The sequence below is a fragment of the Ascaphus truei genome, unplaced genomic scaffold (genome assembly GCF_040206685.1).
Source record: "Ascaphus truei isolate aAscTru1 unplaced genomic scaffold, aAscTru1.hap1 HAP1_SCAFFOLD_1851, whole genome shotgun sequence".
Taxonomy (NCBI): domain Eukaryota; kingdom Metazoa; phylum Chordata; class Amphibia; order Anura; family Ascaphidae; genus Ascaphus; species Ascaphus truei.
In genome coordinates, this window is record NW_027454754.1 from 28,296 (window position 1) to 45,000 (window position 16,705).

General features: G+C 40.6%; 1 protein-coding gene across 1 annotated transcript in view; it reads left to right on the forward strand.

The window, feature by feature from the left end:
- LOC142477002 (homeodomain-interacting protein kinase 1-like) overlaps positions 1–16,705 on the forward strand; it is a 50,374-nt gene that overhangs the window by 18,010 nt on the left and 15,659 nt on the right. The window contains exon 2 of the mRNA XM_075582058.1: positions 14,701–15,778. Coding sequence (XP_075438173.1) covers positions 14,703–15,778 — 1,076 coding nt within the window. The 5' untranslated portion in view covers positions 14,701–14,702. The remainder of the gene's footprint in view (positions 1–14,700; positions 15,779–16,705) is intronic.

Consider the following 16,705-nt stretch of genomic DNA (forward strand, 5'->3'; position numbering starts at 1 on the left):
TTTTAGGTTTGTTTGAACCCCAAGCTGTGGTTAATATATTTATTTCTACTGACTTGCTTATGATTGAAGTACATATGATACGATGGGTGAACTTGCATCCATTTCACAGAAACTAGATATTCTTTGTGAGACCATTTTTAGCTAATTTGAATAGGGAAGGTGGTGAACATTAGGAAAACAATACTGCTTTCTTTGAATGTCATTACACAGCTGCATTTTTTTGCATTCAGTTTGCGTGATAATGAAATAGCCCCCACAGGACATAAGTTACTAATTTCCATGGGTAAATTTAATCACTGCCAGAGGTCGGGTTGTTATGCTTCATGTTGGCACAGCCTTGCACATAGCACCAGTTGGTTGTAATGTTTTTTCTTCACCATTTGGTCTCTGACCTCTAGAGACAAGAGATCTTTAAACAAGAAACTCTTTCCCTTCTGACTAATCTCTATCATGGTTTAGAGAAAACAGGCACATAATAAATGCTGGTATGTGAATTGTAGGTTTCCTTTCGTAATGGTTTTAAACATGTCTGTGTATTTTTTTGTGGAGACATAACAGTTGCTCACATTTTGATATAATTTATGTTAAACACAGTTTAAAAAAAAAAAATACTAATCTGAAAAGCAACATATTACTGTATTTGGAAACCCAGTTCCCTTTATAGGCTGCATTTTCAACTGCAATGTGTTAGAAATAACCAGGTCTCGTCTTTTAAAAGCATGAAATATCATATGTAAAACAATATTTATAATTTCAGCACATTATTTGAATCATTAATTATTTACATGGTTTAAAATCCTACATCTAGTGTACCCCAATGAAACAATGCAAGATAATATCGGCCTTTAATATCCATACGAATCCTGTTAAACTGAACGTCACTTTCAAAATTGCAACATTAATTTTACAAACTGCAAATTTTGTTTACCTTATTTTTTTACCTTTTTTATTTTTTTACATTGCTTCTTTGAAAGTAGCCATACCTTAATTTTTCTTTATAGAATTTTTTTCAGGTTTCACCGAACACAAATTTGTTTATTTTTTGGGGACACACACTGCTCAGAATTACCCTTCCCCCTGTTAATTTGCCCTATTGTAAAATAAACTAAAAATAATTAACACACTTCCAGCCGTTCTTTGTCAGTCACATTTGCAATTGGTTTGCGTGTTATAACTTGTTTTTAGCAGGTATTTCAATACTGAAAAAGTTTTAAAGGAACTAAAGCCACGGTATAATGTATCAGTTTGTTTTATACAACAGGACTTGCCACGAAACTTTTACACCACACAGCATTTCTCTGTCTTAAGTAATTGCTTTTATGCAGGTACCTTATGCAGCAACCACACACATAAGGTTGTCTTGGGGAGATGCAATCTTTAAAGCAGCTTCATTATGCTTCCCAGTGATGCTGATCTTATCTGTTGCCATTATATTTGGCTTCTATAAGATAATGGGTAGAACAATGTATATTATACTTTTAATAGAATGGAGTGACTATATTTCATATGTTGCTAAAAATACCAGCCGTGCTGCCTAAATCTACTTCGTGAAATGTGTAGAGTTTAACTTTTTGTTCGTGTTTTATTTTTTTCAGTCTGTTCGGTTATTAGTTTTACAAGTTTTTAAATAAAGTTTTAATCCGGAGTAGTTTTTTTTTCTGTTTAAAGATCTCAAGACTGTATCTTGATTTCCAATGGAATATTTGGAATATAAAAATACTATGTGTAGGGGGTACATTAAATCTGATTTGCAGTATTTTTTTTTTTTTTTTTTTTTTTTTTAATGAAACATCAAGGGACTCTGAATTCTGGTTATTGATGGGCTACACCACAGCATAATTCTATCATTACCTTATTAGTTTTAATTGGCTTTCGTAAAAAGATTTAATTGCCCTTAAATAACTGCCTTATGTCAAGCGTATCTGTTTTTATTTTTTGTTATGATGCCTACATTAGTCGGAACACACCAAAAAACTATTTACTTGCATCTTTGAGGACTCTTGCATTTTAGTCCAAAGATAATTAAGTGTTGTTAAAACACTCTTGTTTACCATGGAAATGTTAGGTAAAAAAAAAAAAGAAATATATCTATATCTCTCAGAAGGTATGGGTCTTCAGAAGGTATCAATCTGCTCCAATGAATCTATCAAAAATTGTCACTGTCATTAGTGCCTTAGGTAAGGGATGATGCACTAACAAAATATCTTCCATTGACTTATATGGTGGCAAGATAGAAAGCAAATTGTAATATTCAAATTACTCGTCACGATGAAAATGAAATAAAATCAAGATGAAACAAGGTTTTTCTTTTTGTCACAAATGTGTCTGAATTATTTTTAATTTATCCAATGTCCATGCTTGAAACCTCTCCTCATGCACATTACTCATTATCATCTGCCCATAATTGGTCTTTATTAAGCAATGGGACTTGGTGGGAAAAAGTACGAGTTAATACAGACGCGGTTACAGAGGCCCAGCGCTACCCCAAAGGCATTTCAATTAAATACCGAGGACCGCACGAGGCCTCTAACTTTCCAGCGACGCATCGCCATGGCAACCCGGTATCAGATGAGACAGCGGGGTCTCATGAAGTTACATGACCCAAATGACGCAGAGGTGGGGGGGAGGGGGCGGCGACGAGCCGGGGGGTTGGGGGGCAGCAAGGAGAAGAGTTTGCGCACCCTTGTGTTAATACCATGTCAGTAGTACAAGTTTTTTATTTACTTATTTATTTTTTGTCTCCAAAGTAACATCCCCCAGAGACCAGTTTGAAGCACAAGTGATAAGCTGGGAACTCACTTATTATAAGCCGGAGTAGTAAACATTGATATGTGATATTTTAGCCCTGGTGCTTTGCAATGCTTGGCCCTCTGTCATTGAAAGGGGTTAAGTTTGGAAAAGCCAACAGCCTGGAAGAGCCTCTGTGAAATTCTTCATTCCTACAGGAGGGTAGATTATTTTATTTTTTGGAGAGACTTTGAAGTCCGGTTGAAAGGAATGAGACAACTGAAGATGAAGCTAATTGATCTAGAGGGGCATCAAAAGGGTAATGTTATGAAATGAATGTCTGCTCTTCAGGCCATGGTTTTGCGGTCCTACAAAGCATTTAGGTTTAATTCATTTTGAACTTAAATAGGGATGCCCTTCATTTGAAAAATGAAGATCTCCTATATAAAAAGATTAAACATTTGGAAGGGCAGTATTTGCTTTTGTTAAGAATGGGTCGTCTGTACCATGAACATAAATTTAGATTCTCGTGCCCCTCCACTCAAATGTAAAATTTTAAAACCCTGTTTACATCTTCCAATTTGCAGTTTTCTAGAATAAGGACTTGCTGGAATTGCACTGCAAACAATACATCTCTTCCACATTGCTATTGGAAATACGATCATTCACCCAGTAGCCCAAGCACGCTGCCTAGGGGTCACACTTGATTCCTCTCTCTCATTCTCCTCTCATATTCAAAACGTTTCTAAAACTTGTCGCTTTTTCCTCCGCAATATCACAAAGATACGCCCTTTCCTCTGTTACTCAACTGCCAAAACTCTGACTCAGGCCCTCATTCTCTCACGTCTCGATTACTGCAACCTCCTGCTGTCCGGCCTTCCTACCTCTCACCTGTCTCCCCTACAATCTATCCTAAACACTGCTGCCAGAATCACTCTACTCTTTCCTAAATCTGTCTCAGCGTCTCCCCTGCTGAAATCCCTCTCCTGGCTTCCGATTAAATCGCGTATCTCACACTCAATTCTACTGCTCACTTTTAAAGCTTTACATTCTTCTGCCCCTCATTACATCTCAGCCCAAATTTCTCGCTATGCACCATCACGACTCTTGCGTTCTTCTCAAGGATGTCTTCTTTCTACCCCCTTTGTATCTAAAGCTCTCTCCCGCCTTAAACCTTTCTCACTTTCTGCCCCACACCTCTGGAATGCCCTTCCCCTCAATACCCGACTAGCCCCCTCGCTATCCACCTTTAAGACCCACCTTAAGACACATCTGCTTAAAGAAGCATATGAGTAGCACTGGATAGTCATGGACACATGACACAAAGCTTGGCTCCCTGCAGACGCACTTACTAGTATTCCCTCCTACTGTCTCTGTACGTTCTCCCTACCTACCAATTAGATTGTAAGCTCCTCGGAGCAGGGACTCCTTCCTTAATGTTACTTTTACAGTATGTCTGAAGCACTTATTCCCATGATCTGTTATTTATATTTGTTATTTATATGACATGTATTACTACTGTGAAGCGCTATGTACATTTTATGGCGCTATACAAATAAAGACATACATACATACATACATCTCATTTCTACATTGAGGGCAATCTTCTTTTTATGGCATTTAAGGTGCAGTCTCGCTTAGCAGCAACTTGCACTGCAGTTGCAATAAATGAAAAACAATTTATTTTAGATTTTGTTTCAGTTTAATCATTTGATTTCAGCAATTCCTTCCCCCCCTTTTTCTTTTCTTTTTATAGGATAGGAACCAAGTGTCCTCTCGAGCTTAACTGTGCTAATTTCAGTGCCTTGCAGGGAAGACTCCTTGGTTCCCAAGATGCTTACCGTTGAAGTTATCAAGGTCTCTGCCTCTCTAGGGAAATTGAAATGGGCATTCAAATCTCGCTGGTTCCTCAAATGAATAGAGCTGCAAAACCATTTGTGACATCATGCTGCCCTCATCATTTGTCCCCCCTCTTACAAAACATGTATCCAGATAATGAATTATTATATATGATTAATTGGGAAAAAGATTTATGTATGATTACACCACTAGAAGAATAGGAAACCATATCCACAAACGCCTCTAAAAGTTAGTTTTGTACTAATTTAAAAGCGAATGGATATAAAAAGGTTGGAGGTGATTTTAAACTAGGATGGAGTGGGTAGGGGAATGAAACGGATAACAAACTAAATAGAATAGATGAGGAAACAAGGGGTTATGGAGGTAGAATGGGGGCAAGCGAGAGTTTGCCAAGCAGCGAGACACTCCTAGTAACTATAGATAATACTAGAAAACTTCTAAAGACTAAACCAAGTTGGCGCCGAAAGATAAGATAATAGTAAAGGCTGAAAAAAAATTAAATGCATGCTTGCTAATGCAAGAAGCCTGAAAGATAAAATGGGGAAGCTTGAATTAATAGCTTCAAGAGTTCAGAATGATATAATAGGCATTACTGAAACTCATGACTGGGCAGTTAATTTAGATGGTTATTCCTTTTTTTTGTAAGGATTGAGCAACTAGAAGAGGCAGAGTATGCTTGTATGTTAATCCGGATCTAAAACCTATGAAGATGTTTATGAAGGGAATGATGAAAATGTAGAGACCTTGTGGATAGAAATTAGCAGTGGAGGTAAAATTATATAGAAAATATTTATAGGGATATGCTATAAAACACCAAATATCTGTGATATTGAGGAAGCTAAAATACTTTTGCAAATGGAGAAGGCATCAAAACTAGGTCATGTTTGCATAATGGGTGATTTTAATTCTCCAGACATAGACTGGGACAATAAGATTTGCATTACAACAAAAGGAAACAGGTTTTTGGGGGTGCTTAAAGACAATTATATGACCCAAATTGAGTAACCAACCAGGAGAGGGGCAATACTGGATTTGGTAATATCAAACAATGTAGAAGTCATAACAAATCAAGCCCTGGAACATTTGGGTAACAGCGATCATAACATCGTCTCATTTGAAATAAATGATCAAAAAACAGATTACTTGGGTTCAAAAAAGACCTTAAACTTTAGAAAGGCAGATTTTAATAAACCTGAGGACTAATCTACAAGTAATACATTGGGATAATACTTTTACAGGGAAAAATGTAGAAGATAAATGGTGGTCAGTCTTTAAAACATTGTTATAAAAGCACACTCATTAGTGTATACCCTTGGGTAATAAGTATAAAAGAAATAAGTCAAACCCAATGTGGCTAAATAAACAGGTAGGGGAGGAAATGGACAAGAAGAGGAAGGCGTTTAGATTCTTTAAGTCAGAATGGACGGAGGCATCGTATCAGAATTATAAGGAATGTAACAAAAATTGCAAAAGGGCAATCAAATTAGCAAAAACAGATAATGAAAAAAGGATTGCAATAGAAAGTAAGATCAACCCTAAAAAGTTCTTTAAGTACCTTAATAACAAAAAAAATTAGAAAAGAAAATATAGGACCCTTTCATTGTGAGATGGGCAAGCAGATTATTGGAGATGCGGGAAAAGCAGAGGTATTAAACAAATTATTTGCCTCTGTTTACAAGGGAAGGATCAATTTCAATAATAGGGCCACAGGAGGAAGCCCCAACCTCCATATTAATGAACAATTGGTTAACTGAGGAGGAAGTTCATAGGCAGCTTGAAAAAAATGAAAGTAAATAAGGCACGTGGCCCCGATTTGCATGCATCCAAGAGTTCTCAAGGAGTTAAGCTCAGTAATAGCCAAATCATTACATTTAATATTCAAGGACTCCATTTTCACAGGCTCAGTACCACAAGATTGGCGTAAAGCAGATGTGGTGCCTATTTTTAAAAAGGGAGCTAGATCACAACTGGGGAATTACAGACCTGTAAGCCTGACTTCAATAGTGGGGAAACTAATTGAAGGTTTAATACGGGATAATATTGTCACTGTGAGATTATGGCAGGCTGTATAAGTCACACATAAATATATACAGGCATACCCCGCATTAACGTACGCAATGGGACCGGAGCATGTATGTAAAGCGAAAATGTACTTAAAGTGAAGCACTACCTTTTCCCACTTATCGATGCATGTACTGTACTGCAATCGTTATATACGATGTAAATAACGCATTTGTAACAGGCTCTATAGTCTCCCCGCTTGCGCACAGCTTTGGTACAGGTAGGGAGCCGGTATTGCTGTTCAGGACGTGATGACAGGCGCATGCGTGAGCTGCCGTTCGCCTATTCGGCGATATGTACTTACTCGCGAGTGTACTTAAAGTGAGTGTACTTAAAGCGGGGTATGCCTGTATAACAGATGATATATATTTATCACTGGGTCTGAACTGGGACGAGTCTTGGATATAATAAAGTATATTTATTCCTTTGGATAGGTGAACACACGAATAATACAGTAACAGACAAGAAGTACACTTACTTTGGGGTTGGGGAATGAGAAGTATATAGCATAGCAATGCTCTCGCAATCAGGTAGCCATCAGATGATAAATTGAAGACCAAGGATACAGGGTGAACATCAGTTTATAAACCTTTTGTGCCCTATCCTTAACATTGAGTACAGTGGATTGGTTTGCAATTAACTCTAGCCAGTGGTTAACGTGGGAACACTTTTTGACCCATGCCCCTGGCTAGTTGGGATATGCGCAGTAGAGCTCTGGGGTCCCATTTCTATAACCTCTCCTCTATATCAGGAATGCCAGCTAGTCTACCAAATGGAGTACCTGGCAGGAAATCCTTTGTTGTGAGGTGTGAAATGGAACACTTGAAGACTGCTCTGGTTTGAGTAGTCTCCACCCTCATGCAAACAGTGGAGGTGACAAAATCCTTTGAAACATACTCAGGTCCTAGACATTGGGTCGCCCCTCGGGCCATATGCTACTCTGGTATGCAAAGGAATTTCCTCTGAGTTTTACCCATATCTCGGAATACAGTATGTTGGATAAAACATGAACATATTAAAATATCCGGTTCCTTTGGGTCCAGCAGGTCCAAACTTCCCAGTTCTCAATGCCGGAACTGGGACACCCTATGGTCCAATTTGTGACCTGCTACGACCTGGGAAACCGGAGATACACAAATACACTTAAAACCGTTTTACATTTTAATACTCAAATCTCCGCTGTAAATTAAATCACAGTTCTTCACTAAATCCCCATTGAAAACAACGGGTTCCGCCGCCATAGACTTTCAATGGCAAACCGCCGCCATTGGCGGCTATGGGAATCCCCGCCATAGACTTTCAACGGGGCGATGCTGCCGTTGAAGTCAATGGGAGTTTTCCGCCGTAGCCGGTCAATGGGGTTTGGCCGCCATTGAAGTCTATGGGAGAAATCCTGAACTTTCAAGGGGGTCCATACTCCGTCGGGTTGGTCCAAGCGGGTCAAGGATGGTTCTGCAGCGATGCCGGAGCAGTGGCTACAGATACCCCAAACCCTGATTCTCTGGACCCTCCGGAACCGGAGCTATGGAACACCAAATTTCTGCATTTGACACTTAGCCGTTTTCCTGAGCTGTTTCTGCCGCCGCCATTGGAACCTATGGCGCGGCCCGCTCTTCTCGGTTCGACCCTTATCGAGGGTCCAGGATACGGGGACCCGGTTTTGGTCGAGTGGGGGGAGGTCTAGGAACTAGGGACAGAAAGAATTTTATTCCTAGGGGCCCTAGAACTGTTTATTCCCACGCCACTTGTCGTTGAACTTGACTTGTAAGTGATCAAAGCTCTTCTATTGAAATTGTATCCGCTTTGCGGTTAAGCGGTTTGGACGGCAGCCAACTCGTTCCTGAAAAGCTCTCTCGAGGGTTTCTCCATTGAAGTCAATGAGCCCATTGACTTTCAATGGGAAACCGCCGCTCTCCCTCTCGGACGCCATCTGCTGGTCTTCTCAGGAACAGGACTCCACAGCAAGATTCACCATTAAGAAGCATTGAGCCCTAATGGCGGCCTATGGGAACCTGCAAAATGGTGCCTGAAAAGACGGGAAAATTACACAAAGGGCTATAATCACTATACCACTATTAACCCTTGTGCTCCTGGATGGATCCCAGTGTGTGTGTGCTGCAGACCAGATGTTACAATAAAACAGGGAAAACAGGAGAATACACATGTACATGTCATTACAGGGGTTAAATCACCGTTCTGGGTCTTAGCCCAGTTAACCCTTTGACTCCCGGGTGAGGTCAGGGGATGGCCAAATGGGGTGTAACCCCTTTAATCCCGGGCCACCCCCTTTCTCCCTCTACAAATATTCAGGAATACCTTATGGAAACAAAATTATTAGTAATAGTCAGCGTGGATTTATAAAGGATAGATCATGCCAAACTTACCTTATTTGTTTCTTTGAAGAGGCATGTAGAAATTTAGACCAGGTTAATGCAGTTGATGTCGTCTACTTAGATTTTGCAAAGGCTTTTAATACGGTTCCACACGAGGTTGGTGTACAAAATAAAGCAGATTGGACTCGGTAATAATATATGCACCTGGATTGAAAACTGGCTGATGGGCAGACAACAGAGGGATGTCATAAGTGGAACTTTTTCAAGTTTGGCTAAGGTCGTGAGTGGAGTACCTCAGGGATCGGTACTGTGACCACTGCTTTTTAACTTGTTTATTACTGACTGAGGTTGGGATCGAGAGCAAAGTCTCCATCTTTGCCAATGATACTATATTGTGTAAGGTTGTAGAATCAGAGCAAGATGTCGTTTCTCTTCAGAAGGACTTGGAGAGACTGGAAACTTGGGCAGGTAAATGGCAGATGAGGTTTAATACAGATAAATGTACGGTTATGCACAGTGTTCGACAAACCTATACATTTGCACGCCCATGGCGAGTGGATTTAACATTGTGGCGAGCTCCTATTGGCCCAAGCAGCACACGTGTGGTACTAAGTGGCGAGTAGATTTTTTGGTGATTTGTCGACCACTGGTTATGCATTTGGAAAGCAAGAATAAAAAGGCAACTTACTAATTAAATGGGGATAAATTGGGGGAATCCTTGGTGAAGGATTTAGGAATGCTTGTAGACAGCAGGCTTAGCAATAGTGCTCAAAGTCATGCAGTAGCTGCAAAGGCAAACAAGATCTTATCTTGCATTAAACGGGCAATGGATGGAAGGGAAGTAAACATAATTATGCTACTTTACAAAGCATTAGTAAGACCACACCTTGAATATGGAGTACAATTTTGGGCACCAGTCCTTAGAAAATACATTATTATTCAACATGAGAGTGCAGAGAAGAGCCACCAAATTAATTAAGGGGATGGACATTCTAACTTATGAGGAGATGCTACCTAAATTATATTTACATTAGAAAAGAGGCGTCTAAGAGGGGATATGATAACTATATACAAATATATTTGGGGACAGTACAGGGAGCTTTTAAAAGAACTATTCATCCCATAGGCAGTGCAAAGGACTCGGGGCCATCCGTTAAGGTTGGAGGAAAGGAGATTTCATCAGCAACAAAGGAAAGGGTTCTTTACAGTAAGGGCAGTTAAAATGTGGAATTCATTACCCTTGGAGACTCTGATGGCAGATATAATAGATTTGTTCAAAAAAAGTTGTACATCTTTTTAGAAAGGTATACAGGGATATACCAAATAAGTATACATGGGGAAGGATGTTGATCCAGGGATTAATCCGATTGCCAATTCTTGGAGTCAGGAAGGAATTTATTTTTCCCCTTATGAGATATCATTGGATGATATGACTCTGGGGTTATTTGTTTGCTAAATTTAGACAATAGGTACTTTATCTCAAATCTATACTTCCTTTTTGATCCAGAGGAAGGCAAAGGTTGAATTTGATGGACATATGTCTTTTTTTCAACCTCATCTACTATGTAGCTATGGCTGTTGCAACTCATGAGAAGAGAGTTCTCTTGTTTCAGAGTAGTGACTCATGATGCTGCGGTCTCGGTTTAGGCCACCTCAAGTGTCCCGAACAGTTGCATACATTTGTATTCATGCAACCGTCTTTCTGTGTTCTAAGATTACCTTTGAGATGGCCCTTTCAGAGCATTCATTTTATGGCCAGTCAGTGAAATGTTCGCCGACAGGACTGTCTCTTGCTCTGCGTGTGATGCTGTGGCGTTGCAGATTCATTGTATTGTATGTATTGTATGTCTTTATTTATATAGCGCCATTAATGTACATAGCACTTCACAGTAGTAATACATGTGGTAATCAAATAACAGATAATATAAATAACAGAGCATGGGAATAAGTGCTTTAGACATAAAAGTAACATTAAGGAAGAGGAGTCCCTGCCCCGAGGAGCTTACCGTCTAATTAATTCATTCTCTTGTTTAGCCCCTGTCCCATCTCGCCTATGTAGTAGCAGCTCCCTGGGCCTTTCATGCACATGAGCAGGTACACGACATTGCTGGAGGAAAAGGTGAACCTTCCTCTGATTTTGTACTCGAGATTACTGTGGTATTTGTATTGTGCCTGCTGTGTGATGCATTGTGCATGTGTTGCAACTTGCACCCTGGCATGGTCTTGTCCCGCATTCAGTTGTACTGTTGAATTCTTTACTCCTCACCATAATTTTCTTGAGATTGAGGTCCTGTATGATACGGGTGTTTCATGGAAGTCCAGTTGCAGTCTTGTATCTTCCTGGAGAATGGGTTGTAGCTCCCTGGCGATCTGGCGTAGGGCTTCTAGGTGTGGGTTATATTGGACCACCAAAGTTACCCTGTCGCTTGTCTCTTTCTGTCTGTCAATGCGATCACCTCTTGATGTCCTGGTGGCTTTGTGAATTTGCTGGTCCACAATTCTGTGGTTATTCCCTGTGACCGCAGGAGCCACTCACAGAGACAGTGACTAAATGCATCAAATTTATTCTGACCCATAACTACTTCACATTTGAAAATGATACATACATACCTCCAGACAACCGGGACTGCTATGGGCACTCAGATGGCGCCACAGTATGCCAATCTGTTCTGCGTAAAACTGGAAGGTGACTTTCTTTCTACCTATCACTTGACACCCCTTGCATACCTTCGGTACATCAATGACATCCTCCTGATTTGGACCTCTGGTGAACAGGACCTCACAGTTCCATGAGAACTTCAATACGTTTCACCAAACCATCAACCTCAAAATCACTCATTCCCCGGATGAAGTATATTTCCTAGACACCACCATTACTATAAAAAACAACCAACTACAGACTTCTGTATACCACACCTACAGACAGAGCCAGCTATTTGAGGGACAACAGCTTCCACCCGACACACACTAAGCATGCAACCATCTACAGTCAAGACATACGATACAACCGGATTTGCTCCGACACAGCAGACCTCTGCCTTGAGATCGGCTTTCATAAACCGTGGATATAACCACAGAATTATAGACCAGCAAATCCACAAAGCCACCAGAATACCAAGAAGTGATCTTATTGACATACAGAGACAAGCGACGATACCTTTTGGTGGTCCAATATAACCCACACCTAGAAGTCCTACGCAAGATCGTCGGGGAACTACAACCCATTCTCCAGGAAGATACAAGACTGCAACAGGTCTTCCCTGAAACAAAAATAAACAGCGCATTACGCTCATGGTAAAGTATATCAAAATAATTGTATTGAAAAGGTGGGGTAAATATTCTGCGTACATAAAATTGGTAGATCATAAGCATGTCATATGATTATCACATGTTACCAAATGTCGGATCAGGACACAGGTCGGGAACGGGACCCTCTGATGAATGGACACAGGTGGTCTTGGGACGGCGTCTTCTCCCTCTTCTCCCTCACGGATGACCGTTCATCTGAGGGTTCGGTCCCGACCAGTGTCCTGATCTGACGTTTGGTAACATATGGTAATCATATGGCATGCTTATGATCTACCAATTTTATGTACGCAGAATACTTGCCCCCCTTTTTCAATACAATTGTTTTGATATACTTCAGTTTGAGCGTATTGCGCTGTTTCTTTTTGTTTTTATCTCTCTAGTTTTTAGGGTTTGTTGAGCCATCTCCGGTTTACAGCTGCAGACGCTCCTCGATTATTTACACTGTTTTGTATGTGTTTTATATTTTTGTATTCACATTTGTGAATTTAAGGGTATTAGCATTTGCACTTTAAGGTCCTGTCAATAGTCACATTTAAATACATTTTGAGGTTTACTCTGGTTGCACACACATTCTCCTCATCTTCCCTGAAACACCCTTATAATACAGACAACCTCATAATCTCAAGAAAATGATGGTGAGGAGTAATGTATTCAACAGTACAACAGTATGCGGGACAGGACCATGCCAGGACGCAAGATGTAAAACCTGCGCAATGCTCCACACAGCACGCACAATACAAATACCACAGGAATCTGGAGTATAAAATCGGAGGAAGGTTCACCTGTTCCTCCAGCAATGTTGTGTACCTCATGTGCATGAAATGCCCAGGGGGCTGCTACTATATAGTTGAGACGGGACAGGGGCTAAACAAGAGAATGAATCTGCATCGCCACAGCATCACACGCAGAACAAGAGACAGTCCTGTTGGCAAACATTTCTCTGCTTCTGGCCATAAGATGCACGATCTGAAGGTGTCCATACTCAAAGGTAATCTTAGAACACCGGAAGAGACGGTTGCATGAATACAAATGTATGCAACTGTTCGGGACATTTAGCGGTGGCTTAAACCGAGACCGCAGCTTCGAGTCACTACTCTGAAACAAGAGAACTCTCTTCCCATGAGTGCTAAAGGCCATGTCTGTACATACTGCGCTATATGAATGCGCACACAGCTGTATCTTTCACATACATATGTACTTTAATTTACTTTATATGTAATTCTATCCTATATACCAATAGTGACCACATAGTATCTACACACAATAGTAATGCAACATGCTCTTACATTTCTACACCTACCCACACTATTGGTATACACTCCCACACACACTTTTTGTAAAGCGCTGTATACATTTATATTTACGCAACCACTCACAAGCACGCAACCACCCACCCACCAACACGCAACACACACTTTTGCGTTCACCACTAACATTCAGGGGCCATTTAACACCGTAAGTCATAAATCGCATACTGCACAGGGGGGAGGGATAGGCTTCAGTCAGATACATTCCAGGAAGCACTGTTTTTAAGTCAAAACCTGTCGTGCTTTATCCATTGTAACACCGCCGGAAGAAGAGATCAGTGTATCTTGAAAGCTTGAACAAATAAAAGCATTTTGTTAGCCACAGAACGGTATTGTCTATTCTTTTTTTGAAAAAAAAAAAAAAAAAATATATATTTTTTTTTGAGGAATACAGTTGAAAAGCAATTTCACAATACATAGAGCTGAAATTGTGGCTTTTTAAAAAAAATATTTAACTGGATGAAGGGTCACCAGTGATTCATGATTTAGTTCTGCATATTGCATTGATCCTAGTTAGAGGTTATTTTCCAAGGATTCCTTTGTATGATGTGCTTTCCATATTTACCTTATAGAAGCAGACATCTTGGGAAATTGAAGGGGGCTGTATGCTTTAGCTAACATTATACAGTTCAGGCCAAGGCAGAATGTCATTCCCTAGGAGGCCAGAGCAGTATAAATTCTTTTCTGCCCCTAGGGAGCTTCCGTTTGGAAAAATAAACATATTCTCTTGCATGCTGAGAGATTTTTTACGGAATCGGATGTCTTGCAGCATTTGCAAGACGTTCCCCTCTTAATTTGCCGCTAAACCGTAAATGTGGAGGGACATTGTGACTTCTAAAACGAGACAGAATATAATTAACTCACAGCAAGGTTCTTGCCATTTGACATTAGGTCATACATTTCTAGATGGAAATTAATATTTTACTCTTTGCAACAAAGTGTACCTATTAATTCAACTGATTTGAATTCTGTCTACCAAGCAGTGTTATAAATGGCATGCTCATTTCAGAACTGGCTGTCATTGTGATGTGACTGAAACAATTTTTCTGAAGGTTGATGCAGTAATTGGGTTATTCCTAACGAAAGTCCTTTTTATTTTCCAGGTATGGCATCACAGCTGCAGGTGTTCTCCCCTCCTTCAGTATCGTCCAGTGCCTTCTACAGTGCAAAGAAACTCAAAGTCGAGCCTTCTGGCTGGGATGTTACGGGACAGGGTAATAGCAACAAGTATTACGCACACGGCAAAACCCTCCCAGTCGTTCAAGGACACACACGTTCATCTCACCAGGTAGCTAGTTTCAGCCTACCTGCCTACGAGCCCACTCTGCTAATCCCAGCTACAGTAGCTGAGCACATCGTTGTTACGGCTGCGGATAGCACAGGCAGCGACCCGACCACCTCCTTCCAGAGTAGCCAGATCCTAACCCACAGAAGCAACATTTCTTTACTGGAACCTTACCAAAAATGCGGACTGAAAAGAAAAAGTGAAGAGGTGGATAGCAACGGTAGTGTGCAGATTATTGATGAACGGCCACCTCTGATGCTTCAAAACAGAAACGCGGTGGGTGCTGCTGCCACAACCACCACTGTAACCACTAAAAGCAGCAGTTCCAGTGGCGAGGGAGACTATCAGCTTGTCCAACATGAAATTCTATGTTCCATGACCAATAGCTATGAGGTCTTGGAGTTTTTGGGTAGAGGGACATTTGGTCAGGTAGCGAAATGCTGGAAGCGGAGCACCAAGGAAATTGTAGCCATTAAGATTTTGAAGAACCACCCTTCCTATGCCAGACAAGGGCAAATCGAAGTGAGTATCCTGTCGCGCCTGAGCAGTGAAAATGCAGATGAGTACAACTTTGTTCGTTCATACGAGTGCTTCCAGCACAAGAATCACACTTGCCTTGTTTTTGAAATGCTGGAGCAGAACCTGTATGACTTTCTGAAGCAGAACAAGTTCAGTCCTCTGCCGCTAAAGTACATCCGGCCAATCCTGCAGCAGGTAGCTACTGCCCTAATGAAGTTGAAAAGCTTAGGGCTGATCCATGCCGATCTGAAACCAGAAAATATCATGCTGGTGGACCCAGTGCGCCAGCCTTACAGAGTGAAGGTCATAGACTTTGGATCTGCCAGTCATGTGTCAAAAGCAGTGTGCTCAACCTACTTGCAGTCTCGTTACTATAGGTAAGATTGTGTTGCCTTCACTGCAGATAAGCCTGCACCGCATTGCAAGTAATGGTGATACAGGCCAAGTGTAATGCTTTGCCATAGTATATGGTGTGGGCTCTTCTAGGCTAGAAATCAATGTCTTGTGTATGTATATCTTTATATCCATGTACATAGCGCTTCTCAGCATTAATACATGTTGACACAAAAGCGCTTCAGATTTAAAGTAACATTAGGAAAAGGAGTCCCTGCCCCGAAGAGCTTACAACCAGCGGAAGGGCATTCCAGATTTGGTTGTATGTTGGATACAAAAGGGGTAGACAAACAACCAACTTGAGGCGAACGCAAGAGTCGGTCAGGTGTATGGCGAGAAATTAGGGTAGAAATGTAAAGGACAGGAGTGTATAGCCTTGAGAGGATGATAATATGCATATTAATTGTGTACATTAACAATATGTACATGTTGGGTACCTAATTGTCCCATTTGCTAAGAGTTGTTGATGGCACTGCTTCTCACAGCAACCTCTCTACACATGCAAGTTATTGACACTTGTCTTTCTATATGCTTTTTCTCTGGGGCCCAGTAATCAATCCTTTTTTTTTTTTTTTTCATGCATGGGGTGGAGATGCTTTCCAAAATTATAGTTTTACCTTTCATCTTGGTTATACGAGCTTCCGTAGGGAAACAAAATATATGCATATAGAACAAAAAAAGAACAGATGGGCTTCTATAAACAATCCGCCCTCTATTCCCATCTCTGGTTTAAGATACCAGGATACACCTCTTGAGATTTGCTTTCATGTTTGTATGTCAGCCTCTCAATGGAAGCACTGGCTTTTGTCTAGGCACCCAATACACAAAGCTTTGTGAAATTAAACCTATTTTTAGAAGGCTCATTATTTGCAGAAGCACACTTTCACATTTGTGTTTAAACAAAATTGGGT